Below are 27917 nucleotides of genomic sequence, written 5' to 3'. Positions count from 1 at the left end.
TTTTTAAAAATTTATACGAATTGTGAAAAACAAACAACTATAAGTCGAAATTAAACAGCTTAATATGAAAATTTAGTTAGTTAGTTAGTATGTCACGACGGCAACGCTGTAGCATTTTTGAGAGTATTTCTGTTTATTTCTACAAATGTGATTTCTGCATTTTTTTTATTGACAATTTATTTGGAGGTACATCAACCTTTGTTTTTAGCACCTTAAAACTAAATTATTATTTTAATTATTTACAGTTTACAGTTTTAGCTCATTTTGTAGTTTAAAACTTATTCAATTGGGTTTAATAATTTGCCCTTTTGAAATGGGAAAAAGTAGTGCACTAATATTTACCTTTCGGCCTCTCACTGTCAAACGTAGAGGTTAAGTTGGTGCAAAACAAACATTCACGTTATTGTAGCGTATGCGTCCTCTGTCTTTATATCTTGTTCCGAGGACAGACCACATATTATACCAAAAAGACCTATTAAACAATTGCAGTTCACTAGTACAGCGATTGGATCATATTTTATTTCCCAAAATTGATATTTTTAATTATTTTATGCATTGTATACTGAGTATAAGCAATATGTAATTGTAACTATGACTTCATGAACCATTTGAGGAACCTTCAGTTTAAGCTATGCATACTGAATATGGTTACTATTGGAAATGTGGATTTGAAAGACATTTTATTCAGACTAATTAATAAAATAATTATTTCTTATTACCACACTTTTATTTATTATGGGAGGCCATAGAGGCGAGCCTCAATTTCAAAAGCAATTAGGATTCAAACTAAAGCTATCATTTTTGTTGCAAATTCTGTAAAAGTTGAACTTGATCTAACCTTTGTATTTTGCTTTGATCACTCAAATGTCAAAGCGCAGCAGTGTTGCCACAGTGTAAAAAGCGCATGCTACTAGGACGCGCCTATTAAGCGCGGTTTAGACGCTACGATAAATTGTAACAATTTATCGTAACGATCGAATCGTTACGATTTATCGTTGCGCGTGAACAGAGGATTGTAGCGATTTATCGGAATTGGAATTGGATTGGATGGTTGATGGCGGCCGGCTTCAATTTCTGCGAATCGTAGCGATAAATTGGAACGTGTAAACAATAACAGCGATTTATCGCTACGATTTGTGATTAATGTTGCCGACGTGAACCATTTTTGTATCCATTTGGGCTACTTGGACTGTCTCTAGCGCACACGTTTTACATTTGGCGAGTGGCGATCAAGTTTGGCCACCCAAAAAAAATATTTAGCGACACATGGCTACTCATAAATCATAATCGAGATTAAGAGTCTATTGTAACTTGTAAGCAAGCAATGTAAGCAATAAAATGCGAGTATAATTTATATTAGTGGACAGAACCAAAAGACAAGTTGAAAAGTAAAAAAATAAAAACTGTATTAAACCGTGATCGACAATGAGATTGGAACAAGAAATCGTTACATGTAAACAGTACGCACTCTTTCGATTTATTGAACGATAAATTGGTCAATCAGATCGTTACGATTTATCGAAGCCAAGATAGTAGCGTCTAAACTGCGCTTTATGCAACACTATTTGTGTGACAGAGATGAATTTACGCAGATAGATGGAAGATTACACTGAAATGAGAATTGTGGTAACACGTCCGATGGAGACGTAAGGGGCCTGTTTGTTTAAGCGTTAAAAACTCAGGTGGCCTCCAATCCTCTTAAGGGCATTGCGGAGTTGGCATGACACTTACAAAATATGATCTCAAATCACAACATACTTCATGCTGGTTGATCTGAATTATTATGCTTAATTACTGTTTCTGTTAAAAACTAATACCTTAACCTTTAACAAAAGTTATTGAAGGACGTGCCAAATTCTTGAGAATTATCGTCTACTTGATCACCTTTGATTTCAAAAAACCTAAAATTGTTTTAATATTTTTCAAGAGATCCTGTCTTTATTTAAATTATCTCTCGCAATATCAATACCAAAAAAGGAAAAATGTTAGCGAGTCTAAGCATGGATGATATAGTTATACTTATTGGGAATAGATTTATATCGATAAGATTTATGAAAACGTATTAAAAGTTTTCTTTCGATTGTTATCACTATTTATCAATTAATCCATACTTATCGGACATTGACAATTTTCGACAGGTGTCAATAATAATTGATTATGATCATTATCAAAAGTTATCGATAATTATCGGACTAAACAGATTTATCGATAAATCAATAACAATTTCATTTATCGACCAGCACTACCTATGATATATGACATAACCATTGCCTAAATTCGTTCTTTTGAACAAGGATTTCTGTCCAATAACTCATGTCGTTTTGAAGTAACTTTACATGACACGAAAACCACTATTGATAGTAAATTATATTACTATTGTGTTCAAGTAAATTTATGCTGGTACCAACCCCCTTTTATGACTAGAATATGTATCATTTCACATAAAAACAGTTAACCAATACATTAATTTTCAGAGCAGTTTAAAGTTAATTCGGTAGTAACAAACAAACTAGGTACTTTCCAAAGTTCAAACATTTTCATTTCCATATCATCCTCCAACTTCTTTAAGGAACTTAGTTCTGATACTAAAGTAGCCTCTCTCTCCCTTAGCGAACAAAGTTGATTGTAAAGTGCTTCATTCTCTGCCTTTGATTCTGATACTCTCATATGTAATGTTTTGATCTCCTTCTCACGACCTACATTTTACAATTTATATGATATAAATAAATAAAATCTATGAACACTTACTTGTTATAACAGTCATCAAATTAGACATTGATTCCGAAACACTACGCTGACTTGTAGCATATTGATTCTGATCGGCCGTCGCTCCTAAAGTAATTTCGTTTACAGAAGGACAGGTGGTACCAACCATACACTTGTTATAATATTCCACTCCTAACTCTAGTTTCATATCACCAACAACAGCTTGAACATGTTGTCGTCCCTGAAGATGCTCACGCTTGTTGTGCAAATTGTGAAACCATTGATCGCACGTTCTACAGTACAATTCCTCATTATCTTCATCCTAAATAAGAATTTGAAATTAGCTATACTTTGTTTCACTGGTGCTGAAAATGACTTCATAAATGTGATTCTCTCTTCAATGCATTTAAAATGATAGAGACACAAAAATTACGTCATCAACACAAGTCGTGACAAATAAACAAATTGATATCGGTCTGTCAATAATGACAATCCGTCATAAACTATTTTCATACAAATTTCCAGTTTTAAATATCTTATTGATTAGTTTGTGCTGTCACGATAAACGATACACACCATGGTATGTGTTAAAAGTGAAGTAAATATCAAAATTATAAACGCCTAGGCAAGTCGAACGTGCAGCAATGCAGTATTAGAGAAGTTTACATAATTGATTCATATGAATTTAATAGGTTATTTCCGTTACCATTAAATATGACGAACTGATAGTACTGATACACGGAAGCTCAGCAGCAATTTTCCAATATTGATACTCACATCAATATCATCAGTTGCATCCATATCACTCTCAGACAGGACATTGTTCTGAACTCTTGCTTTTCTTTTCTTGGCGAGATACAGCTGGTATGATCCGGACTGCCTGTAAGTTCGCAATTCTTCTCTATATCTCTTCTTGTCTTCTTCTGCCCTCTCTAAATATGGTTTCTTCTCCTCTAAACTTAAACTAGACCACTTATTTCCGATGATTTTGGTAATTTCATGAAATGCAAGTGAACTTGCTTTGAATTGCTTGCGCATATCATTTAGGTACAGGTTATATCCAGTTGCTGGAGCTTTAGGCGGTAAGTGTAACAGCTGCGGCTTACGTTTGCGCCCTTTGGGCCATCCCCCTCTTCTTTTCGCAGAAATTTTACTAGCTTCTATGGAAATGTCTACTCCTACGGAGTGCGCAAAATCTACTGCTGAACTTTCAGTCGTTCCATCGCTCAAATTATTTGTAATAACGCTATTCGTATCGGAATCAGACACGTTGGACATACAGTGATCAATTACAACTGCTTGTAAATGTTTTTTATCAATTTTCAAATGTGTCAATTTATCTGTATAGTTTTGCATAACAGTTGGTGAATTATCATGTACCTGCGACATATGCTTATTTCGTCCCCAATCGCTTGCAGGATCATCACTATCCAGAGTGGTATCTGATGAACAATGCGGGTGTGCAAATGAATAGGCGACATTTTCAGATCCCTCTTTATGAAATTCGTCTTGTAATATTAACTGCTCGGCCACTGTTTTTAAATCCTCTACAGATAAATTTAAATCAGATGATACTGCATCAGTTAATGACATACACACTAATCTAAAAAATGCCATATTATAAAACTGTTAGTAAAAAAAGAACTTTAACTCACCCTTTATTTGTTGCAACCAAAATTCCATTCTGTAATAAGCCTGTGGCTTCTGTAACATGCTGAAATTCCATTTCTTCAGATCCTTTATGCTATTTTAACTAGGACAGTTACATCTTTATGTTTAAGCGATACTTTAAAACCCCCACTAATGCAGGAACGAAAAATTGTATAAACAAATACATCTAAATATATACATATTAAATAAATAACAGATATAAGATGCTAAGGTTAGGTTTGGCCGTTTGCTTGAATCCACAATTCCATAGAAGCGGCTACCCAAGGTGAATTCATTACGAGTTCATTACTTTCAGAGATGTGTTGCACCCTGACTCCCTCGGTTGCTTCGGTACTGCAGGCGCTTTCTTTCGGCTACTTCGCAATCACGATTTCGAGATCGTGATTCGTAGGATCACGTTTTACGAAAGAACGCCCGAATTTGAATCAAAGTTTGGTTAAGTTTACGTAGCGCACATTTGCATTCGAATTACGTATTTTTTGTTTGGATTATGAAAATAATTTAAATACAAGTGGAAGCACGTGCACGATTATGCTATACAAATATTGACTAACCTAACATTTGAGCAAAAATATCCTTGCATTTGTAGGTTAGGAATTTGTGTCAAAATACTTTTATGTTCAGTTTGTTCACGATTTTAGCAATCATGATTATAAGATCACACTTCGAAAGAACGTGATTTGACAATCCAAACGCGTTTGGATCACCGAAAGAAAGCGCCTTGCGCAATCGCAAGCTCGCTAGAATTTGAATTTGCGTTGAGAGCCTCACTTCTCATATAGAAATGGGCTCGAGTTTCCGACCTGTATTCCTGTATATACCACCGTGATTCATTCATAGACATATGAGAATAAGTAGATTGGGCGATGACCAGAGCGCGAAGTGTGAAATGGCCATGGCTGCCATTTTGACGCTCGCCATACAATAGATTATAGTTCTTTCTTTCATAGTCTAAGAGTTACATCATTGAGTTAGAAAACTAATGGAGGGAATCAAATGCTTGGCCAAACGTAGACCACGGGAACCAAAAGTGGCTCTGGCTGTGATTCAAGTACCACACCACAGCTTACTTACTATAGCTGTGACAGAGATATAGATGTGGGCTATATCTCTGAGCACTTGCAGATGTGTTGCACACTGACTCCCTGTACTGCGCAAACGCAAGCGCGCTAAAATTTGAATTTTTGTACAGCTGTCAAGTGTAAGGGGTAAATAATATACATATAACCTGCAAACGTTATAATTGAAGATAATTTAGCTTACCTATTATATGTAGTAGGTATATGAAAATGCCATTTTATCAAGATGAATTTTGTTGTTATCTACATTTGGAGTGCATGGTCATAGAATATGCCAAAGGCGATATTAGGAAACTGCTTCAGTAAAGTACTGTAATAGTTAATTAGAAAGAGTTAATGACATTTACTTACAGCAATAACGTTACAGACCAACATTGACCTATGGTAAAGAGAGAGTCCGGTGCTGAACGAATCACAAAAAACCAGACTACAAGGATCATGACTGATAGCTAAAGTAGAGGTTTGCTTTCAAGTCGGCGCTATAATGTATTTAACTGGAATTCACAGTAGTGACCGAAGGCTTTAATTCGAGAAGAAGAACATATTCTTTCCGAAAATACAGCGAAATTTGGTTTGTAATATGGAAGTCAGCAGGAACTGGTATTATAAACAAAACAAACGGTGGCACGTTAAAGCAAATTCAAATTTTAGCGCGCTTGCGTTTGCGCAGTACAGGGAGTCAGTGTGGAACACATCTGCAAATATCTCTGAGCTGTGACCACACCACTTCCGTTATCATTAGCGTCTCACTTCAGTGGCGTAGAGATATAATTTTCTTTCCACTAATAGGAATAATAAAAAAACGTGTGTACTCTGTTTTTTAACTAGGAAGACGGATTTAAAAACCTGATTTACACTGGAAATGTCACTAGAATCTAGTAACAAAAATAATAGACTCATTTTATACAGACATGTATTGTGGGTTGCGTGATGAGATTTTCTTTCACATTTGGATAGATTTCATGATTTATGCTTTTGGGTTATTATTTGGTAGGAACTCCTTTATATTATGCATACATCATACTTTTAAAAGCGAATTATAATAAATAGGTAATACATTGATAATAGGTAATCATCCTGCATACATTTTTTGGTCTTTGAAACATTATTTTGAATTATAATTTTAAATGTTTTTATCAGTTGTAATACTACACAATCCACATTACAATTTACAACAAATGTTAAGTGATTGAACAAATTCAGAACAATGGAATTATAGTCATATTATTAAACAGCACAGTTCACTGCTTTATGTATAAGCGATTTAGTCACCGTCTTCCGAAAGTTCACTAAAACTGTCACTGTCCCCCGATCCGAGTGAAATAATTAATGGTTCTATAAGTGTGTCCATTAGGCCATCCAATCTACACATCTTATTGTCTTCCTTAGTAACGTGTTGCACACAATTCCGCCAATCGTCAGAGCTCACATTTGCAACAGCGTTATGACCACCGGAACGTTTCGAAGGGGTAACAATCCCAGTACTTCGATATTCTTTTATTATCCGGTATATTGTAGATCGTGCAATAATAATATTCCTATTATGTGTCACACTTTAATAACCAAATATATACCAGCTACATCATTATTTACGTTACCTCTGGTAGATGCAATCTTCAACACAAGCGTAGCAAAATTCATATCCGGGAATCAGACAACATTTGTTTATAATAAACTGCTTCTCGGAGACTGATAAAATGACCTAAGTTTAAGCGACTACGTTTTTTCAAAGGAGACAAGCTTGCTTTACTGGTACTTGGAGTTGAATCCATCACCAATGCCAGTACACTTAGGACTCGAAATATCAACTTATGTTCTTAAAAGAACTGTTTTTTTTGTTAAAATTTATGCAAATGGACTCAGAACACAGAAAAACTCAAAAATAAGTACAACAGTTACGGACGAGAATCACGATTAAATTTGACAGTTAAATCATGTCAATAGCAATCACAGAACAGTAATATTACTGTTCTGTGATAGCAATTTTACCTGGGTGTAAAACGGGCGCAGCTCGAGCCAATAGAAACTAAGATTTTTGCGGGAACTTTTAAATCCGTCTTCCTAGTTAAAAAACAGAGTATAGAAGGAGTAAAATCCATGCTCGTGGTAAAGTAAACAAAATAGACAAGGATAGGAAAGTATGCAGATTTAATATAATTATTGATTACAAATCTAAACATACATCGATGTGTTTCAGTAGTATAATTAAGGCCAGTTTACTATAGCCACTACAACTTGACAACTCCCATTAAATTCACTGTGTTGATCAATAGCTACAATTGACTGGTTGGTCTCAGGTTCATTACAACGGCAGATAGATTCAATAATAATTTATTGTTTATTGGTCTCAAAATGTATCCGCACTCGTAAAAAAACTTACACCTGATATCCATATTATAAACTCGCACGTTTAGCTGTAAAAACAAGTTTTGATAGTACCTACTGCATATTTGATGAACATTTTCCGGTGCAACCTTTGGTCGAAATCACAGTCAATGAAGCGTTGTGAGCACAAAAGCAAATTTCGCGAGCTGTTCTTGAGATATATTAACAAATGTTAGGTAACCATTTTGCTCGAAGTACTGGTTCGTTTGGAAAACATAAACTAGGAAGGTACCTACAACCTCGTCTACAACATAATAAATGACATGTCTTACCGATGAAAGGAAAGTTTCTTCCCTTTATGAGAAATTTTGCATGATACGCAGCTAATCATTCTCAATTCACAAAATTGCGTGTGATAAAAACACTATGCGGCAGTTAGTTATTTATATAAACCAGAGCACAAACCGATCCGAAATTATTAGGTACTTTAAAATGGCACATTAATAAAATTTGAATTTGGTGGAAAACTGACAGTGACAGGACCCGCGTTTTCATATGTCAAATAATGTCGGCCAAAATGTACCTTCACGGGAACCTATCCACGCGAGTGGCCTCTGTCTGTGGCAACTTCCGTCTACAAAAATTCTTACCCCCTCTACCATTATATTCCCTCCATTAGTTTTCTAACTCAATGAGTTACATACAGCCATTCGGAAGAGTTGGATATTCAATGATATAATCTGTGGATATAATTTTACAATGCAATTTGTCAGTGGCGACCTCTATTGGTTCTCACTTTCAAGGGTTCTCATGAATAGTATGCCGTCCTTAAGAGTCTTCTGGTACCCACTGCACCCAATGTAAATTTCCATAAGAGCGCCCGCCATAAAAACTATAGTTGTTTTTCAGAAAAACATTTTTTTTAAGAACTATTTTATAAATTTACGCCTTTATCTACATAATGTTCGGACTATTTTTTAAAAAAAGTTTATAGCAACTGAATACCGATTTTTTTAAAAATTAGATGTTTTGCACCGATTATTGCGCTAATCTGTTTTTTTTTACTCGTGATCAAGACGATTTATCGAAAAAGTAAACCGACAGTTTTCTAGATAAGTTACTTCTAAACATTACCCCAAAAAATGAAATCATATTTTTTGTAAATAAAGTCTGTATCATGGCGGGCGGTAAATCAGCAATTTGAGTGTAGCCAGTGGCGCCACTGCACAGTATTGGCGGTAACTAACTAAGGACCAAAACAGGAGTTGACAAAGCAAAAATATCATCTTGTCTCTCGCAACTATAATCATTTATACACTATAATGTGAAAAAGTTGCGCTTAAGTAAAGAAGACTCTTAAAACTGCTATACGAAGTACGAACCGCCACTGCTTCAATTACATTATACGACCGTGGGCGTGATTCCAATAAGTATCGCCAGGCGGCAGCAGCGTGACTCAATCTTCTCGTGTATCATTTCGTACCTGAAAAGTTCATTTACGAAAAATCATTTATTTATTTCGAATTAAAATTAAGTACTCTGGGAAATAATGGCTCTTCACGTTCCTAAAGCGCCCGGTTTCGTTCAGATGTTAAAAGAAGGCGCAAGAGTAAGAATTTATTAATTATTTTTGACAATCATTAGACATGTGTGTCTACTTTTGATACCTAACCTTAGATTCTTCGTTTAGCACTTCACCGGCTTGGAGGAGGCGGTCTTTCGTAATATTAGTGCCTGTAAGGAGTTTGCACATTCCGTTCGTTCAGCGTATGGTCCCAATGGTATGAATAAAATGGTAATTAACCATTTGGAAAAGCAATTTGTAACCAGTGATGCTGCGACAATTATTCGAGAGCTTGATGTGGAACATCCAGCAGCAAAGTTAATGATTTTGGCTAGTGAAATGCAAGATGCAGAAGTTGGAGATGGTACAAACTTTGTCATTATTTTGGCAGGTGCACTACTTGAAAGTTCCGAAGAGCTTTTACGAATGGGTGTGACACCGACTGAAGTTGCGGAAGGATATGAAAAAGCTTTAAAGAAAAGTTTAGAAATCTTACCATCCCTTGTTTGTTATAAAGTCAACAACTTTCGTAATGTAGAAGAAGTTATAAAATGTATTCGCACATCCATTCAATCTAAACAGTATGGAAATGAAGATTTAATTGCAAATATGGTTACAAAGGCCTGCATTTCTATATTACCAGAAGAAACTACGTTTAATGTGGACAATGTTCGCGTGTGTAAAATACTTGGGTCTGGTTTGAATAAATCTGAAGTTGTGCAAGGGATGGTCTTCAAACGTCAAGTCGAAGGAGAAGTCACCAGTGCAAAAAATGCTAAAATTGCGATGTACAGCTGCGCTGTCGACATTATGCAAACGGAGACAAAAGGAACCGTACTTATTAAAACGGCAGATGAATTAATGAATTTTAGTCGTGGGGAAGAAACTTTACTAGAGGCTCAAATTAAATCAATTGCAGATACTGGAGCAAAAGTAATTGTGGCTGGTGCGAAATTTGGTGACATGGCTCTACACTTTATTGGAAAGTACGGTATGATGGCAGTTCGACTTAATTCAAAGTTCGATTTACGTCGTTTAGGCAAGACAGTAAGTAGCCAAATGGTAGTCGCAAATGTGTTTATCAATTTGGTCATTGCAGGTAAATGCAACTGTGTTACCTCGTCTATTACCACCTACCTCTGAAGAGCTGGGTTATTGTGATAGTGTATCTGTAGAAGAATTAGGCGATACTCCATTAGTGGTTTTTAAAATAGAAGGTACAGAGTCTCGAATATCTACGGTCGTTGTGCGAGGTGCTACAGATAACTATATGGACGACATAGAACGAGCTATAGATGATGGTGTGAATACATTTAAGGTAATCTTACAATAATATCTGTTTGTTTATTCACGTTCCAAATTTTAGTGTCTAACCAGAAATGGACAATTTGTGCCAGGTGCTGGCGCAACGGAAATTCAGTTAGCTCTCGAACTTACCCGTTACGCAGATACATTGCCAGGATTAGAACAATATGCTGTTAGAAAGTTTGCATCAGCTCTTGAAAATTTTCCCAAAACATTGGCTGATAACAGTGGCCATCGCGCAAGTTCTGTTGTTGATAAACTTCTTCAAGCCCATCAGGTAAGTGACTTATGTTAACTAACCCAAAGTTACTTATTTGTTTGAAATAAGAAAAGGCTACATAACTGTACTAGGGGTATCTGGAAAGTAGGTTTAGTTGGGAACATTAATAGTCAACGCGCGGCGAAGCTCTTTTTTCGCGCGCATTGATTTATATTTAACTTTTCTTCTATTGCTTTTTCAAATTTTATGTGCGAATTGTGTTCCTGCATACCTATTCTTGCTTGTTTCCTTTGCCTTGAATTATGTATTGCTGTATTAGTTGGTATCATTTGCTTCAGCTTTATTCCAACTAAAAAATGGTCAGAGTCTAGATTTGGCCTTCTGTAGCTTCTTACATCTTTAATAAGTTTTTCATTTTTAATGTCAACTAAAACGTGATCGATCTGGTTAATCGTGTTACCGTGCGGCGCTCTCCAGGTGCTATGGATCGTTTTGTGTTTGTAGTAAGTACTCTTTATCTTCATATTTTTGCTCATTGCAAAATCTATCAGCAGTTCTCGTTTGTGTATAAATGCATACTGAATTTCTTTCAAATTTCAAACCCCTACGACTTTTTTTTGTAAAAATAAAAATAAAAAAATGAAAAAAATGCTTTTTCATTATACCTCTCCGAAAGTACTGTCTTTTCATGTATCCCAAGCGCACCGAAAGTAGGGTTTTCCCGTGCGAGCCTTAGACCATATAGTACATGGACTGCTATTAGCCCTATGCTTTCAATACAAAATGGGTGGTCACAGATAGAGGGCACTGTAGTCGTGGGTATGCATAGATATATAAATACATAGATACAGCCATACCCCAACATAGTTCAAAAGGACGTACCATCTATTACCATCACTTTCAGCACATTAATTACGTATAGCGCTATCCTTTATAGAGGTACCCTGAGCATGGAAGACAAGATTCGCATTATTTATTATAACTGTCAATCAAATTGGTAACACAAATCACACAGAAAATGATCAGATTTGAGACTTTACAACATAAATAAACCGCCTTTTTATTTATTTAAATCGCATAGCAGCAAGAAATGTTACATTTAAAATGGAAGATGTTACTTAGAAAGCTGGCAAAAGAAGAATTTGAAAAAAATTACAGCTGACAACTGGAAGAAAGTGTGTGAACATGTGGAAAGTGATTAATTATTGGTTGACGTTGATGAACTTTATAATAAGTGTTAATATAATGACAGTGATGATTCAGATTTTGAACTTTTACAAACGTAATGAATGTTCACTAAATGAGTATTATCACCAATTGGATATCATTGTTAAGATGTTGTACCTATTTATTTTAAATAAATGTACACGTGTAGCTTACTTACTATAATTAGCACTATAATTTCAAAAAGAAACCCCACCGATTGGACATATGCCGAAAGGTAGGCAAGACGAGTAGCGACCAAAATTTGATATTGCACGCACACACAGTCTATAAATTTCCTAAGAATATTGCACGGATCCTTCTTTGTGATCATGATACAAACGCACTGCATCAACATCATATAGGCCAAAATGATAATTGGAAACGAATTCACTTCCTATCGCAACTTAATCTCCGTTACCATTACACCTAAAACCATGCAATTAAAATTAAAATGTTGAACATAAACTTTACTTACCTACTTACGGTTTTTTTGATATTCTGCAAGCCAGCAATGAATTCACTGCAGCACATCATGCCAAACAAGGTAAACATATAGTCCTAAATTTGAATGGCGTAGCTCTATATAATAAAACTATTTCAGGAATAACAATTATGGACGCGTCTATCATTATGGCAAGCACTGTTATTCGTATTCAATTGATAACGCAATAATTACATAATATTTAGTGAAAAAACCGCCCATCATGTTTAGGGCGAATATTTTTAGTTAGATTTGATTTCGCGCGATCGTGAAATGTGTCAACTGTCACATGACTTATGAGACGCGCTAAGTTTGTTTTAAGCGTCCGACTCGCGTACGACATAGTGGTTAATGCAATAAAAAGAGATAGAACATGTTTCTTCTTGGTTAGAAAGTAATGGAGAGATGTACAAATTTCTTTGATATGTTTTTTAAAAACCGAGGTACGTTTGTTAAGGATAGCTGTATCTAGGTATTTATATATCTATGTGGGTATGTGAATCTCAGGGTAAACTAAAGTCGTGTGAACACCATTCAGATCGCGTAAAGAGTAGCTTTTATAGTAACCACGTAGTACGGGAGCTTTAAATCCTCTTGATTATCTTCTATACGTCCACAAATAGCAATAGGTTTGATTTTTTTTGGCATATCTAGGCGATTAATTAATTGACGTTTGTAAATTTATAGGTTGACAGTCTCAAATCGTGTCTAAGCGGACAACTTCGGACAGACTCGTTTACCCTGAAACTCATATACCCAGGCGATGTCCTTGACCATATTTTAGTTACAATTAGCAGTCCATGTACTATATGGTCTAAGGTGCGAGCGCACTGGAAAACTTTTTCCCGTGCGCTACGAATAATCAAGTTCGCCATAGCTATCCCTATCCCATGCGTTGCCATGCATACCGCGGATTGACTTTGACATGTCAACCGATTTTTTACCATTGTGTTAAAAATGGATTTTGGTGAAGGCGAAATTCCCGCTAATATATTAAGGGAAGCTGCAGAAACCAGTTCCCAACTATTACCAGCGAAATCAAAAGAGAGATGCGAAAAGGAATATGAAAAATTTCATAACTGGTGCATTGAAGAAATCGTGAAAAGAGTACGTTATGGAGTAGGTTTTCAATGATTAAGAACATTCTTACGGTAAAAGAAAATGAAAACGCTAGCAAATTGTGCAAAACCGACTTTTTGAAGCGTCAGACCGTCCGCTACATCCCAAAAAAATCAAAAGTTCTGTATAACAAGGGAGCAATTTTTGAATGAAGCTGCAGAGATAAAATGGTGATTACTTACTAAGGTTATTTTAGTATTCGGAAATTTGGAGCAAGATGCAGGGGAGACGATACAATTCGCTCGACTATTGATGATGCGTTGAAGATAATGGGGGTTTAAGGGTCATAAGACAAGCAACAGAATTTGTTGTCAAATTGGATTTGGACTTCAATGTAAATAATTATTCTCCGTTATTTTCGGAGAGGTATAATGAAAAATATCGTTCATTACACGTCCAGAAAGGCTTTTCCCGTGTTTGCATGACTTCCCGTGTTCGGCTTCGCCTCACACGGGAAACGTCATGCGCCCACGGGAAAATCTTCCTTTCTGGACTGGTAATGAAATATACTATTCCGGTTTTTCTAGGAAAATTCGAGGTTATGCGAAAATAGTGCAGATACAAAAGTTGTTCATTTTTTTATTCTCTACTAGCTGACCCGACCGACGCTTTCCTCTTTCTTAGCTATGAATACCTACTCAATTCAGACTGGAATAAATAATTACAACAAATTATTTCAAAAAATTTGCTGTGGCTAGCACAGGTATCACCCGCCCCACCTGTGCATGCGCGATTCTGCCCTTGTATGTCTAAGACGAGTCTTCTCGGTCTAAGAATATGTGTAGCAACTTTGGTCCCAATTGGTTCAGCCGTTTAGCCGGAAAAAGGATTTTGACACACTTGCCCCAAAATCTCCCCATCTCTCCCCAAAATAATAAAAAATAAACGCACTCACTTCTAGTTGTTTTTGGCGATTCTGAGCTAGCAACGTACATTTTTTTTGTTGCACCAAATGCCGTAATTTGAAAGCAATTATTGTATTTCTGGATATGAGTCAAGAAATGTATAGAATCTGGTCCATTTCCGGAAATCAAGAAATGTAGTGGCTCTGGTGGCGGTACCAATAGCGTCAATGTCACTTGGTCACTGGCGCAAAATAATCCCGGGACGTCAGTTTTAATCTTAAAAGCCTTGCAATGTGGACACGCAAAGTTCTTTGGTCTAATAGCAACGATTTACTGTAAACAGTAATCGATTGCTACGTTATAATTAAATGCAACTCGTTTCTGCGTTGATCATATTGATTCCGTTGACTTCGTTTCGCGCGTCGCTTTTCTCGTCAGTTTGACTTAAGTACTCGTATACAGGGTGGTCACTTGCGAAACGCGTCATAGGTATTTCAATGTAAAATTTATAACAGGTGATTATTGGCTCCCCAAATTATTTTAGTGCAAAAATGTGTTAAGGTTTTTTGTAGAAAAAATTTTTTTACGCCGATCATCCGTATTAGCTTTCAATTTTTTTCATATAAAGACGGAAAATTGGAAAAATAAAACCCGCATCTTGTTCAATAATCTGCGATGCCATGGAATTTTCTAAAACAAAAAGATATCTAGTTATCAATTAGCAGCAGTTCGAAATGGATTTTATGATCGACTTGGTTACTGTCTTGCAGTGGTGACTTATTCGAACATTTATTGTAAATCGTTATATTAGGAAACCGTTTTTAGTAATTTGGTCTTTCTTTATGTTGAATTCGCTGTTCTAAATGTAATACTTTTTGATAGAATTTGATTTGTTTTATAGCAGACATTCCACGGCATGATGGATATTGGCATAGTTTTTGTATTATAAAATTTCATTGCATCACAGATTATTGAAAAAGATCCGGGTTTTATTTTTCCAATTTTCCCCCTTTATTATGCAAAAAATTGAAAACTAATACGGTTGATTGACGTAAAAAAATTTTTTCTACAAAAAACCTTAACACATTTTTGCACTAAAATAATTTGGGGAGCCAATAATCGCATGTTATAAATTTTACATTGAAATCCCTATGATGCGTTACGCAAGTCACCACCCTGTATATGTTTGACTTGTAGGATTACGAATTCTGCGACTTAAGTTGGTACCATGTTGGTACGTCTAATTAGTAGCATCTTGAAAAACTAAAATTCAACTGAAAATAGAAATTGATTCCCTTAGTGTTTCTGTATAACTATGTATACCACGTGTTTAGTCTATCAACATTCAACACTTACCAAAAATGGATATTAGGTATATCAAACTTTTAATATAAAATGCGTGATTGCGGTGAAATACCTCGAAACTTCTCAAACAACTCACTGAAATCTGGATAAACTATCCGATCCAATTGACAGCACACTATGATGTGAATAAATTAATTTCTTGACGGATATATGCCGATCCATTGCCGATCGATGTAGCTGTTAAAACAATTGCCGTCGCACCGTCAAACGCGCGATGTTTAAATAGTCGATAAGTTTTCTCCAATTTTCCAATTCTTTGCACGATTTTCTTAGTTTTTCTTGCCGTAAGAACCTTCTACACAGTATTAGAAAACTTAAAAAAAAAAGATGAATGAAGTCGGTTAACTCGTTCTAAAGTTATTGCGTGACCAGAAGAAACAGGGGTTCATTTTTATATATAGAGATAACTTACATTTCCGTCTAAAATTAATAGTTTTGCCACAATTTGCAAAACACCACTTTCAACCCCCGGGACTTCACCGGCGGAAAAATTCAGCTGTTTTAATTATTTTTTTTCCCAATTTCAAATCATTTCACCTGCCTGAAAAACCCGGTTTTGCCCAGTGCTGATCGACGAAGAAGAACGTCATTGTTCCATCCAGCATACATCTGTTTCCTATCCATCCCCATCTAACGTCGCCTACCCGTCATCTCATTCGTCTTGGATGTCAGGTCAGAGAACTAGACCTTATTCTGATGGAACATCCCACTCATCCTGGACTCCAGAAGAGATATTAGACGCTACTCCACTATCGTTCCGCTGGAACAGCCTGCCCCAAGACCCACAACCTTTGTTGACTTTGCAAAATGTGAATGATCCTGGAAAGAATCAGCCCCATGGTTCAAACCGTCATGATGATCTACTGAAGCACCCTTTTGTTACGTTGCAATAATAAAATTCCTAATTATACAGGGAGATCAATAATCATATGCTGCGCCGCTCTTATAAAATATCACATTAGTAATCATTTGCCGCAACCAGGTATATGTGTACCAATACAAAACATAACCTATAATTTCACAAACCAAAACTATGATTTGTGATTCTTATTAGAATACTTTCGTCCCTTTCAAAACGGCTTTTTTCAAGACTACCAGTCTTTCGAATATTTACATATGTACAAGGTGGGTAAATTACTTGTAAATTACAAACAAACGTTTTTTTAGTTGTAGCGTGTAATAGGCAATAGGTTTACTCCGACAAGCCTTTTACTTTAGAAGAGAATAAGATGCGTTTGCTGTCCTGTTCCCGTAATGGAACTAAAGACGAAAGTGGAGTTTGGGAGTACTCGATACGTTTGTGTATACAGGAGTTTCGATAAACGATTGTCAACCATGACGAGGATTACAACAATATACGCCGAAATGCTCATCGTTTACTTGATCGGTTTAACATACAGGAAGTCTTGCTTCTGGGAAGTCACCTGGCCGCTTAGTGATTGCTAATAAGGAGGTTGTAAAAGATGCTTTTGCTTGTCTTGAGCAAAGTCGGAAAAAGCAGCTGCGACAATGTGTCCCGCTAACGGGCATCTCATACGGAACGTGTAACGCTATTGCCTGGAGAAAATTGTACTTCTATCCTTTAAAAAGTAACCGTAAATTATTGCATGCAAATTTACGAGATGCCAACGTATTCGAAACCGTTTACACACCATTGCCGAATTACGAGCAGGTATAGAAGCTACCGTTTGAAACATTACGCAACAGCACTTACATGCCGTCTTCGAAAACATGAAGAAAAGAGTGGATCCCTGTCTTAATAATGGTGGCAAGCACTTCGAACAGTTGTTATAGTGTGCATGTAATTTATCCAATTACTTCGATATTAACGAGTTGTAAAAGAAATAAAATCGTTTCAATTTTTGTAGTAATTTGCTATTCGTGTAGTTCCAGATAATTTGGAAACTTACAAGGTGGTTAAATCGTTGATTTAGGTTAAATATGGTTAAACGTCAAAGTTTACTTTAAGGTTATGTTTTAGTATTGGTGCACCAGGCCTGTTGCGGCAAATGATTACTAACGTCATAATTTATTGAAGCGGGGCAGCAACTCAATATTGATCGCACTGTATATAATGAAAATGAATTTTTCTTACCGTAGTGTTAGACTGAGACGTTCTTCAGGTGATATAGTTTCTTTGAAGTTAGACTCTTTCCTGATAATTACTTTTATAGAATTTAAGATTTATAAATAGGTCTGCGGACCCATTCGGTAGTAATCAAAAAACTTCAGGCAGGGTCGTTTTCTAATCCGCGATAGAGATATGATTAAAGTAGTTAGAGCGCGTTCGGCTGAAGTCAAGTGATGTACTCGGCCTACCTATTACTTACGGTAAACGTCCCCAAAAAAATGTTGTTATGAAGGAAACATAATTAGAAATACGGTATGAGTGGTATTTTGTACATCAGCACAATGCAAACGTCTTACATGATTTTTAAAAAGGTATATACAGTAGTCAACTTGACTAGTCTCTCTACTTTTCGACCCTGTTTCAAACCTTTGCACACTAAATGTTGACGACACACCGCGACTAAATATTCACAGTGTAAACGGTAAATCCTAAACGAATATATTTATTTTTAATCAAAACGTATGCGAGACGTATGTAAAAGCCGGGAAACTAAATAATTTGGCGTTTTACGTGAAGTCGGTGTAGTGGATTTGGTTTTTCGATGTTGGCGCCAGAGATCTCCAGCCGCTATCTTGATCTCGATCCGATCAGTGTGTCAACAAGACGTGTGCAGGCCTTTATAAATATCGTTGGTTTTGGTGTTCTTTCTGAAAGACACCATGCCTTTTGTGAAGAAAAATGCTCAGCAGAAGAAGGAAAAGATTGTCCTAGCTCAGCTATATACTAGACCTAGTGGAAAAGTCATCAGATTTAAACGCGTGCTGCATAGCGTGCCGCCGCGTCAGAGCAGACGCCGCTCCGGCGGTAAAAATCTTCCTTATTTCATCATGACCATGTACTTTTCCGTGCATATTTAGATTCGTCACAAAATTTCGCTTCTAATGAGACCCATCTCATTTAAGTCTTGATACAAACACCTTCGCTAGCTCAGAAAAACTGAGTCCGTCCATAAGAGCGCATGTTAAAATACCATGTTTTCACTGTCAAATATCTCAGAAACGGCACATAGGAACACTTTTTTCTTTTGACCATTAGAAAGTGCGTCTCTCAGAGAATAAGTGACCAAATTTTCACCAACTTCTTGTTACTTTTACCTAGGCGCTCTAACTACTTTAAATATGCAGAGACGCGCCCTTTTTTCCAGTATAGGGTTTACCCAATACGATCTTCTTTTTTAAACTCTTTTCCGCCTTCTGTAAGAAGTTTCTAAAAAATGTCCGTCTTCTGCATCCATTTCAATATTTAACCGCAAAAAGCAACAACTACTATTCAACGTCGCGCGTCGCTACTACTGTCAGTGAAACAGCTTGCAATGGATGACCCCTGTTACACAAGATCGCTTATCTTATAGCCGATTGTTGATGCTCGTCTCGCGTAAGCTCGAATGCTACGTTTACACGCGCGGCAAGCAGCCTGGCAAGCATATCGGTGCTGCTCGGCGAATCCCCGGGTACAAAGCAAGCTGTTCACACAGCATCTGAGCACAACTCAGAACAAGCTCACAACCAAACATGGCAGACGTAGATATTATTGCAGCTGTTCCGTTCGGTTTGACATACCTACTTTTATTAGAAAAAGAACAACGACGAATTGAAAAGAGACGAAGAGCTTGGAGAAGGTGGTGGATGATAAAAATTTATAGAAATCGCCCCAAGCCCGTCCACGCATGTAAACAGGTACGCGAGCGCAAACAGATTCACCCTTTGAACTGTGTCGAAAAACCGACACTAGTCCGGATCAGTGACGACCACAGGGCAGGCAAGCAGAGGCAAGCAACCCATTTACATGCTCGTGCTCGTGATCGTGCCCGTTGAATGTCGCTTTGAACGGAAGCGTGTAAACGTAGCAGAAGCCGCTTGTTTTCGCTTCCAGTGGACGACCAGCCTAAAAGATCAAGTGTCTGCAACTTTTATCCACAATCAACAAAAACGCTTGTACAATATCCAACCAGAGACAAACATCTGCGTAGCCATCAAAGAGGCACTTAACTACATAGCGACCCTCCCAAACAGAAAACGATACGTTATCTGCACAGACTCTAAGCAGTACACACACCTTCCAACACGTCTACCCACCAACCCCTATGTGTTATGATATTAGAGCACAGCTGCACATTTTAAATTTAAAAGGAAGAGAAGTATCCATCCTGTTCACACCATCTGATGTAGGAATAACGAGAAACTAGGAAGCAGATCGAGCAGCAAAGGAGGCACTAAACTCATGACCATCAACAAAAATCACCATAGAGATTATACAAGACAAAACCCATATAAAGACCAATATTCATGGACATTTGCAAACCAAATGGAACCAATCGAAATCAGACCTCAAAGAAATCCATCCAGTTCGCGCTCACCACTTCCCACAGCCGAAATCTCGAATCCACCAAATAAAATTAGATAGACTCCAAATAGGCCATACGAGATATACACACGAACATTACATGACAAAAGGCAGAACAACCAATGTGTAGTGAGTGCGGCATACACGAAACGGTTCGACACATACTGATAGCTTGTCCAAAATACGTACTACAAAGAAATACTTGTGCTATAAACGACTTAACAGTACTAACAAAAAACAACAAACTAATAGATATAACAAATTATATTTAAGAATTATTGAATTGTTTGAAAAAATTTAACCTAAAATTGGGCGGCAATGGTCTTAGAAACCGACGAGACCTTATACTAAAAATAAAAAAAGATTTTTTAAAAAAATTTATTTATTTATCCCTCTCTTGTTCTGGGTCCTCAACAGGCTTGCGCCCAATTACAGAGTGATCTGCATAATGCTTTTTAGAGGTGCCTCTGCAGAAGGTCTTAAGTTGTTCTATGCTACTCCAGTATTTACCTTACGAATTAGGAAAACCTAATTCGGAGTAGCCGGCAAAATGCTCGAAACTGGTCTAAGGTAATTCCCATTTCTGCCACAGGTGAAAAATTCACCTCAATCCAGATTTGAACACCTGACCTGACCTCCGGATTTATAGCCCAATGCTCTACCACTGAACCATAAAGCTGGTTGTTTAGTCCCACACATGGTCGTATGCAGGGTGGTGACTTGCGTAACGCATCATAGGGATTTCAATGTAAAATTCATAACATGCGATTATTGGCTCCCCAAATTATTTTAGAGCAAAAATGTATTAAGGTTTTTTGTAGAAAAAAATTTTTTACGTAAATCAACCGTATTAGTTTTCAATTTTTTGCATAATAAAGACGGAAAATTGGAAAAATAAAACCCCCATCTTTTTCAATAATCTGTGATGCCATGGAATTTTATAATACAAAAACTACGCCAATATCCGTCATGCCATGGAATGTCAGCTATAAAACAAATCAAATTCTATCAAAAAGTATTATATTTAGAACAGCGAATTCAACATAAAGAAAGACCAAATTACTAAAAACGGTTTCCTAATATAACAATTTACAATACATGTTCAAATAAGTCACTATTAACTGCAATACAGTAGGTAACCAAGTCTATCATAAAATCCATTCCGAACTGCTGCTAATTGATAACTGGATATCTTTTTGTTTTAGAAAATCCCAAGGCATCGCAGATTATTGAAAAAGGCGGGTTTTATTTTTCCAATTTTCCGTCTTTATATGAAAAAAATTGAAAACTAATACGGTTGATTGGCGTAAAAAAATTTGTTCTACAAAAAACCTTAATACTTTTTTGTTGTAAAATAATTTGGGGAGCCAATAATACCATGTTATGAATTTTATATTGAAATCCCTATGATGCGTTAAAGTGCAGAAAGATGCGGAAATGCGTGATAAGTGGATGCTTACGATGAATGCGATTCCGAAAAGTTGTTTTAACGTTAAGCGGACAACAGCGACAAATCGTAAGCATTGAATGTCATAAGTAAGCATAAGAAATTCCCGTTGAGTAAATTGCGTACAGCTGCTGGCCAAAAAGCAAATTCTTAGCGTAGCCGTTAATTAGATTTGCTGCGTAAAAATGTTGTAACGGCGCATTTTGAATGGGATAGAGAATAATTCGGGGCAAATTTTCTCAATTGAATGTACCTATCTTATCTACCATATTAAATTAAGTCTCCCGTAGTATCTTTTCCATTGTGACTTTATAACTATTTAGTCCAGTCAAATGATCATAATACCTTGCGTCAGATGTGTCATCTCTATATATTTTTTTAAATTGTTTGGCTGACTATGGATGTCAAAAATCCAAGTTTTCGACATCCAAAGACCTGTGCGAACAACGCAGCACTCGAAAATACGCCATTTTTTCTATTATTTTTAGGTTTTGGTTAGTTTTAGTTCTGAAGGACAGATTTTAAAGCAATTACTAGACAAAATTTGTGACAATTGAAGCCCTTAACCGGCTCTCTAGCGTTTCAAAATTTTTCAGTTTTAATCAAATTTGCCTTTTTTTCGCATAAAAACCTCATGAACATTTTTATAATTTTGTTCCTTTGGGGAGACTTTGGGGTGAGGAGTCTCCATAAATCCGCACAGAAAGAGCTAGAATGTTGATATCCTCTGGATCCCCAGCATCTCCCATGATAAAAAAGTTGCCATCTTCTTCTTCTTCAGCAAGATCCACTACCTGTTGCATGGATTGAAAAATCTGTGAATTTCTTCCTTTTCCCTGACCTTGCTCGACCATTCAAAAGGGATACCGAATATAGAAGATCTGTGACAGTAGCAGAAAGCTTACTCACAACACTATGATTTGAATGATTAACGCATGATATCTAAACATGGATATTTTTACACTAAAAGACAAAATAGTATATTAAGATACAAGTGTATAATCAAGTCTTTAAAGCACGCGCAACGAGTTTAAGGGCACGACGCAAAGCGGAGTGCCTTACGTTGCAAGTGCTTTAAAGACCAATTATACACGTGTATCTTATAGTATTTTTTATTATACCTGCAGTATAATTTAAAAATAGGAAATACAATGAAATCAATTGTTGTAAAATCTAATCAAACGTTGGTAGGTGTAAAATCCAACTCCAGTAAAGCCTATTATAAAGAATATGAAAAGTTGTTTCCATGGATGAAAAGGAAGTTACTTACGAATAAAGTCTTAAATGCATCGATAATGCTGGGATATATGAAGGAAATGTCAAAGGTATTTAAATCTCCTATCTTTTGGTGCATTAACTCAAAACTTCAAACAATGCTGCGATTAAAAAGTGGAACAGATTTGGAAGCATACCCTAAATTACGCGCGTTTGTAAAAGCTTCAACCAAAGGATAGGTACAAGCCAAAGAAATGTTCTGCATTTACAGAAAGCGACTTAGGAAGATTTTTATTTCGCCCAAATCACAGTTTCAAAAGTCATACTTGAAGTATCGTTACTTAGCAACTTTAAAGCACGTGTGTTTTAAAGGCCTTTTTTCGCACGCATTTGAGTGTTTAAAACGGAGATTGTGATTCAGGTATAATAAAAATCAATATTTAATTTGCTTTCATTACCCGCAATTTTTAGCAGTTCTTCAACAAGTTTATTACATCGTGCATATTTTGTAAGTTTACTTTCTGCGAAGGAAAAACGCAAATTTTGATAAAACTTGTAAAACTAATAAATTTACCAATATTTGAAGCGCCGTATCTTGGAAACTATTAGACTTGCGGATATCGTTAAAGGCTTAAATTGTCAGGAATTTTGTCTAGTTCATAAAAGTATACAACAATAATTGCATTAAAATCGGTTCTTCAGGAGTAAAACTTACAAAAACGAAAAAATGGTAAGAAAAATGACATATTTTCAAGTGCTATGTCGCTCGCACAGGTCTTTCAATGTCGAAAACTTGGACTTTTCACATCCATATTGATCCTAACAATTTAAAAGAAAAATTAGAGATGACATATCTGATGCACGGAATGCCCATTTTTTTGTCTTATTTGACTGTACTAAGTATCCGTCCTCTTAATTCAAATAATTAATGCAAAAAGTCGCATAAATTTAATGAACGTATAGAAAACTAGTTGTCAGGTAAACTCCTGACTTGACTTTCCGACTACTTTTAATAGAGTCATTGCAATTATTATGTGGGGTCATAGTATAACATTTAGAAAATGCCCTCTAGCGCCTTTATTTTGAACCCGACGCAAAAAGTGTAGAAGTTTTTTTGTAGATCTCATCAAGACCCTTCTTTTTTGTAATTAAACTTTTCACTTTGATGATGTTTAAGTCATTTTGGCCAGTGTAAGTTAAAAAAAGAAAAAAAATTTTTTTCAAGCCGTTATGGATCTTTTATACTTATAACACCCTCAACAACCATGAAGATGATGAAGATGGTTACAGATCAAAACCAAAATAGGTCATTTTCGATTCCCCATACCGCCCTATATGCACCCCAAATTTGTCCAAATCTGTTCAGGGGTTTTTTAGTTACCGTGGTCACAAAAAACGAACCACGTACACACACACACACACCCTCACACCCTCTCAGACGTCAAGCTAAAAATCACTTTTTTTGAGTGCTTCAAAACGTCCAGAAAACGCAATATTGGCATATCGAAAATTTATCACAATTACAATACTTTCCTTTATACATACTTTGTATGTATATGCGCTCCGATTTGAACCAGGGTTGTCGCGATGTAAGCCAACGGTTATACCATCTGCGCCAATGGGACGTATGTTTCACGCATACTTATACCGATATAAGCGGTTCAAACTTAGACCATATAGTACAATTGTGGCCAAAGCGAGCCGCATGCGGCTCACTCACAAAAACAATTGGAACCCGCCATTGCTTTTCTATTAAATCCATTTGAAGTTGGTGTACCTAATTAACAAAAGTTTTCCACTTTCAAAAAACATATTAAAAGAATGAGAGCTCGTGGATCTGGAGTTTGTCTGATGAGACACGACTTGAGGCTGTCAATCTATAAATTAACAAACTTCCATTAATTAATTGCCCAGATATGGCAAAAAAAGCAAACCTATTCTTATTTGTGGACGTATAGAAGTAATCAAGATCAAGAGTATTTAAAGCTTCCCGTACCACGCGGTTACTATAAAAGCTACTCTTTACGCGATCCCGAGTGATGTTCATACGACTTTAGCTTACCCTGAGATTCACATACACATGACTACAGTGCCCTCTATCCGTGACCACCCATTTTGTATTGAAAGCATTGGGCTAATAGCAGTCCATGTACTATTATGGTCTAAGGGTTCAAAATAATCTTGACAACTTCCCTAGATCCATACGCCACCTAGTAGCTAAGCGAAGGACTATATGTTTGACGACACGTAAGAGCCTCATCTCAAACAATAGTTTCCAGATCTGTGTATACGACCGTGGTCCCACACTACCTACACGACTCAATAATTGCCTGAACTTCTAAAATTTTATTTTTTCTTAAACTTAAAATTCAAGGCAATCATTATACGAAACCGATTAACGATAATAAGCTAGTTAATAGGTGTACTTTTTCGTCGCTGTGTACCCCACATCTCAAAACGTGCATATGCTGCCTCGTATGCTGGACGTGAGTTCAGAGGAAGTAAATACGAACTATCTTCTTCTACAGTAGCTTCAACGTTGGATGAAATACTCACATTTTCATCGGAATCGTTCATTTTGCTAGCAAAAAGTTCCCCAACGCGATTGAAACATAAAAGACGCGAAACGATAATGCTTCATACAAAGATGAGTCTCTGCTTATTTATAGCAACGCATTAGGTATCGCGATAATACATTGGTATTCAATCTTAAAACAAAGTTCTTTTCCCATTTTAATAATTCACATTTTATCAATTTCTTGACGAAATTACAAAAAAACCTTGCATGCAACACGTTGCAAATTTTGCCGTTGGCGCACACGGCGTCCAATTCGCGCACGTCTAGTGCATTAAAGACAATCAATTTGCAACTTGTTACATAAGTAGCTATTTTTCACTGTTGACGGTTTCGCGCACGTTTTCAAGAGCAACCTTACTTATTAATTAACCGTTTAAAAATCTAGTACTTCGTGTTTCGAAATTCGTCAGAAAATGACAGTATTGTTTGACAGTTGTAGAAAAAACAGCAATTTTTTTTACAACTATACTGGAGCCAGTACTTACAACAGTTTTGATTGAAAAGGAAGTTATTTTGGTTAACAATATTGTTGGGACTTTCCACTAAATTTTTTACAATATAACCAGCAAAATATGCTGTTGAACACTCTTTCAATTTGATTATTTCCGCCCACGACTGGCTTCTGGTGGTTGATTTAGATGACAATAAGGCTAAAGACTCATCATCGCTTTCTTCAACATCTCGTTCAACATGAGAAGAAGTCTCTTGTCCAGCACTATCAGCGAACATATCATAAGCTTCATCCGGTTCACAGTTGGATTGGTGGCTTAATTAAATTTAATATGCTATTGGATTTGAAAAGCCTGTTGAAAATTCATACTGTGGGATTTTTGTTATATCCACTGCGCTGCCGATATTGTGAAAATAAATTTTCCAACGGGTCCTGGTTCAATCTTGCTGTCACACATGAGGAAGGTCTTCTGTTTTAATGTGATGATGAAGCATTTGAATCGCTTTAATTAGATTGAAGCATTCCACTGAAGCTGGGTGGTGTGGTGGTGCATTTTGAGTTGCCTTTGGATGAACATTTTTGTAAATTGGACATCACATACTTCAATTCTATTTTGCGGAGCTTGTACTACTGCAGTATTTTTATCGCATAATGGACGTTGCCAAGGCTTCGTGCTGTGTATAAATTTGGAATTCAAGGCATCAAACAATCGATCTATGACTTCTATGAAATCCGCAGTGTACCTTGCCTCCTATGGCAGTTGTTTACACTCGAATGCAGTGCATAGTGTAGCCGCGACACTATGATGAATCTCTTGCCTTTTCCTCTTCGGTGTTGCTGGGTCAGATTTAATCAGGTTTTCCGACGATGATTCCTTATGCCGTGCACAGTCTATTGTTATTTGGTCTATGTCAGTGACTAAAAAAGCATACACATATTTCTTGTGTGTTCAATCTCTTTATATTTAGTACTCCTTGGTTGTAGAACTTTTTCCGAACCCCCTTCAACCCTTTTACTTGTCTCGCATTTTTGTTTGTTTTTAAATTATTTTTTATTTTTTTTATAGTCTGGCAAGAAAAACTTTGGTGTTGATATTGAATCTGAAAACTCTGTTTGTGATGCTTTGGAAAATGGAATACTGGATTTATACGTAAGCAAGATGTGGGGATTGAAGTATGCTGTCGGTGCAGCGGCAACTATACTGCGAGTTGATCAAATTATAATGGCAAAAAGAGCAGGTGGTCCAAAACCACGTCAAGGTGGCGGCGATGAAGATGATTAGCTTAACTTATAACATGTATTTAATATCTGTATTGATTTTCTAATAATTTAATTGTATTGTTCCATAATTTTGATAACATGTCACTTGCTTTATTATAAAGTACTAAAACATAGTTTATTTATTAATATTTGATATTCATCGCATTGCATCCCATTCCATCTCGAATCTTTACCTCCAGTCATTAATTATTATATTTACAAATTACAAGGAACATAATAATGTGATGGGCCTGGCCGTCCAAATGTGCTAATTTCGAACAAGTTGCCATGGTGTTTTTTAATAACGACTGTTACCCTCACGTGCTCAAATGAATGCCCGTCTCCTGGGCATGCCTAAAATGAATTATCAAACATCCTCTTGCTCAGGTTTTAGTGCCGGTTAGTGTATTTCGGTTTGCCGTGTGTTTTGAAATAAATGCACGCCATCATAGAAAAACACCGCAATAAACAATGGTAAAAGTATCTAGGCTCCCTACCTAACTGTCGGGCAAGTTAGGTGAGCCGTTGCTGTCGCAAGTTCTCACATAACTGCTTCCACTAGCAACACTTTTAGCTTCCGCAAATGCTGTCAGTTGATACCATGGT

The 27917-nt window shown here is 36.4% G+C and overlaps 2 protein-coding genes and 1 long non-coding RNA gene across 4 annotated transcripts; 2 read left to right on the top strand and 1 right to left on the bottom strand.

Moving 5' to 3' along the window:
* Positions 1-1413: 1413 nt before the first annotated feature.
* On the bottom strand, positions 1414-4745 carry LOC116164474. Of its 2 annotated transcripts, none has more exons than XM_031478660.1 (4): positions 4362-4745; positions 4087-4309; positions 2749-3028; positions 1414-2696 (listed from the first exon to the last, which is right to left on the bottom strand). In XM_031478660.1, the coding sequence occupies exons 1-4, from the start codon at positions 4430-4432 to the stop codon at positions 2464-2466; spliced, it is 807 nt and encodes a 268-aa protein (XP_031334520.1). In that variant the 5' UTR covers positions 4433-4745; the 3' UTR covers positions 1414-2463. The 2 variants fall into 2 exon arrangements, with proteins under 2 accessions (XP_031334520.1, XP_031334519.1); XM_031478659.1 differs by having other exon boundaries at positions 3484-4309; positions 4362-4742.
* Positions 4746-9216: 4471 nt separating this feature from the next.
* On the top strand, positions 9217-27445 carry LOC116163362 (T-complex protein 1 subunit theta). The gene is made up of 5 exons (XM_031477252.1): positions 9217-9390; positions 9472-10392; positions 10445-10663; positions 10712-10927; positions 27118-27445. Exons 1-5 carry the CDS (start codon positions 9331-9333, stop codon positions 27331-27333), a joined length of 1632 nt encoding a protein of 543 aa, XP_031333112.1. The 5' UTR covers positions 9217-9330; the 3' UTR covers positions 27334-27445.
* LOC116163364 lies at positions 10935-14348 on the top strand. Its single transcript, XR_004143728.1, has 2 exons — positions 10935-11593; positions 13377-14348. It is a non-coding gene; the product is annotated as an uncharacterized LOC116163364 (long non-coding RNA).
* Positions 27446-27917: the final 472 nt, after the last annotated feature.

Source organism: Photinus pyralis, unplaced genomic scaffold (assembly GCF_008802855.1).
Source record: "Photinus pyralis isolate 1611_PpyrPB1 unplaced genomic scaffold, Ppyr1.3 Ppyr1.4_LG2, whole genome shotgun sequence".
NCBI classification, from domain to species: Eukaryota; Metazoa; Arthropoda; class Insecta; order Coleoptera; family Lampyridae; genus Photinus; species Photinus pyralis.
The sequence above is the reverse complement of the archived record's forward strand: the minus strand, read 5'-3'. Positions and strand labels throughout refer to the sequence as shown.

What these genes read in the sequence shown, in the direction of transcription:
- LOC116163362 (XM_031477252.1), top strand. Translation starts at nt 9,331, where the DNA reads ATGGCTCTTCACGTTCCTAAAGCGCCCGGTTTCGTTCAGATGTTAAAA. An exon ending in TGTTAAAAGAAGGCGCAAGA is followed by an intron (nt 9,391 to 9,471) that starts GTAAGAATTTAT and finishes TTCTTCGTTTAG; the next exon opens with CACTTCACCGGCTTGGAGGA. An exon ending in AACTTCTTCAAGCCCATCAG is followed by an intron (nt 10,928 to 27,117) that starts GTAAGTGACTTA and finishes TTTTTTTTATAG; the next exon opens with TCTGGCAAGAAAAACTTTGG.
- LOC116164474 (XM_031478659.1), bottom strand. Translation starts at nt 4,432, where the DNA reads ATGGAATTTCAGCATGTTACAGAAGCCACAGGCTTATTACAGAATGGA. An exon ending in TTGGTTGCAACAAATAAAGG is followed by an intron (nt 4,310 to 4,361) that starts GTGAGTTAAAGT and finishes GGCATTTTTTAG; the next exon opens with ATTAGTGTGTATGTCATTAA. An exon ending in ATGCAACTGATGATATTGAT is followed by an intron (nt 3,029 to 3,483) that starts GTGAGTATCAAT and finishes ATTCTTATTTAG; the next exon opens with GATGAAGATAATGAGGAATT.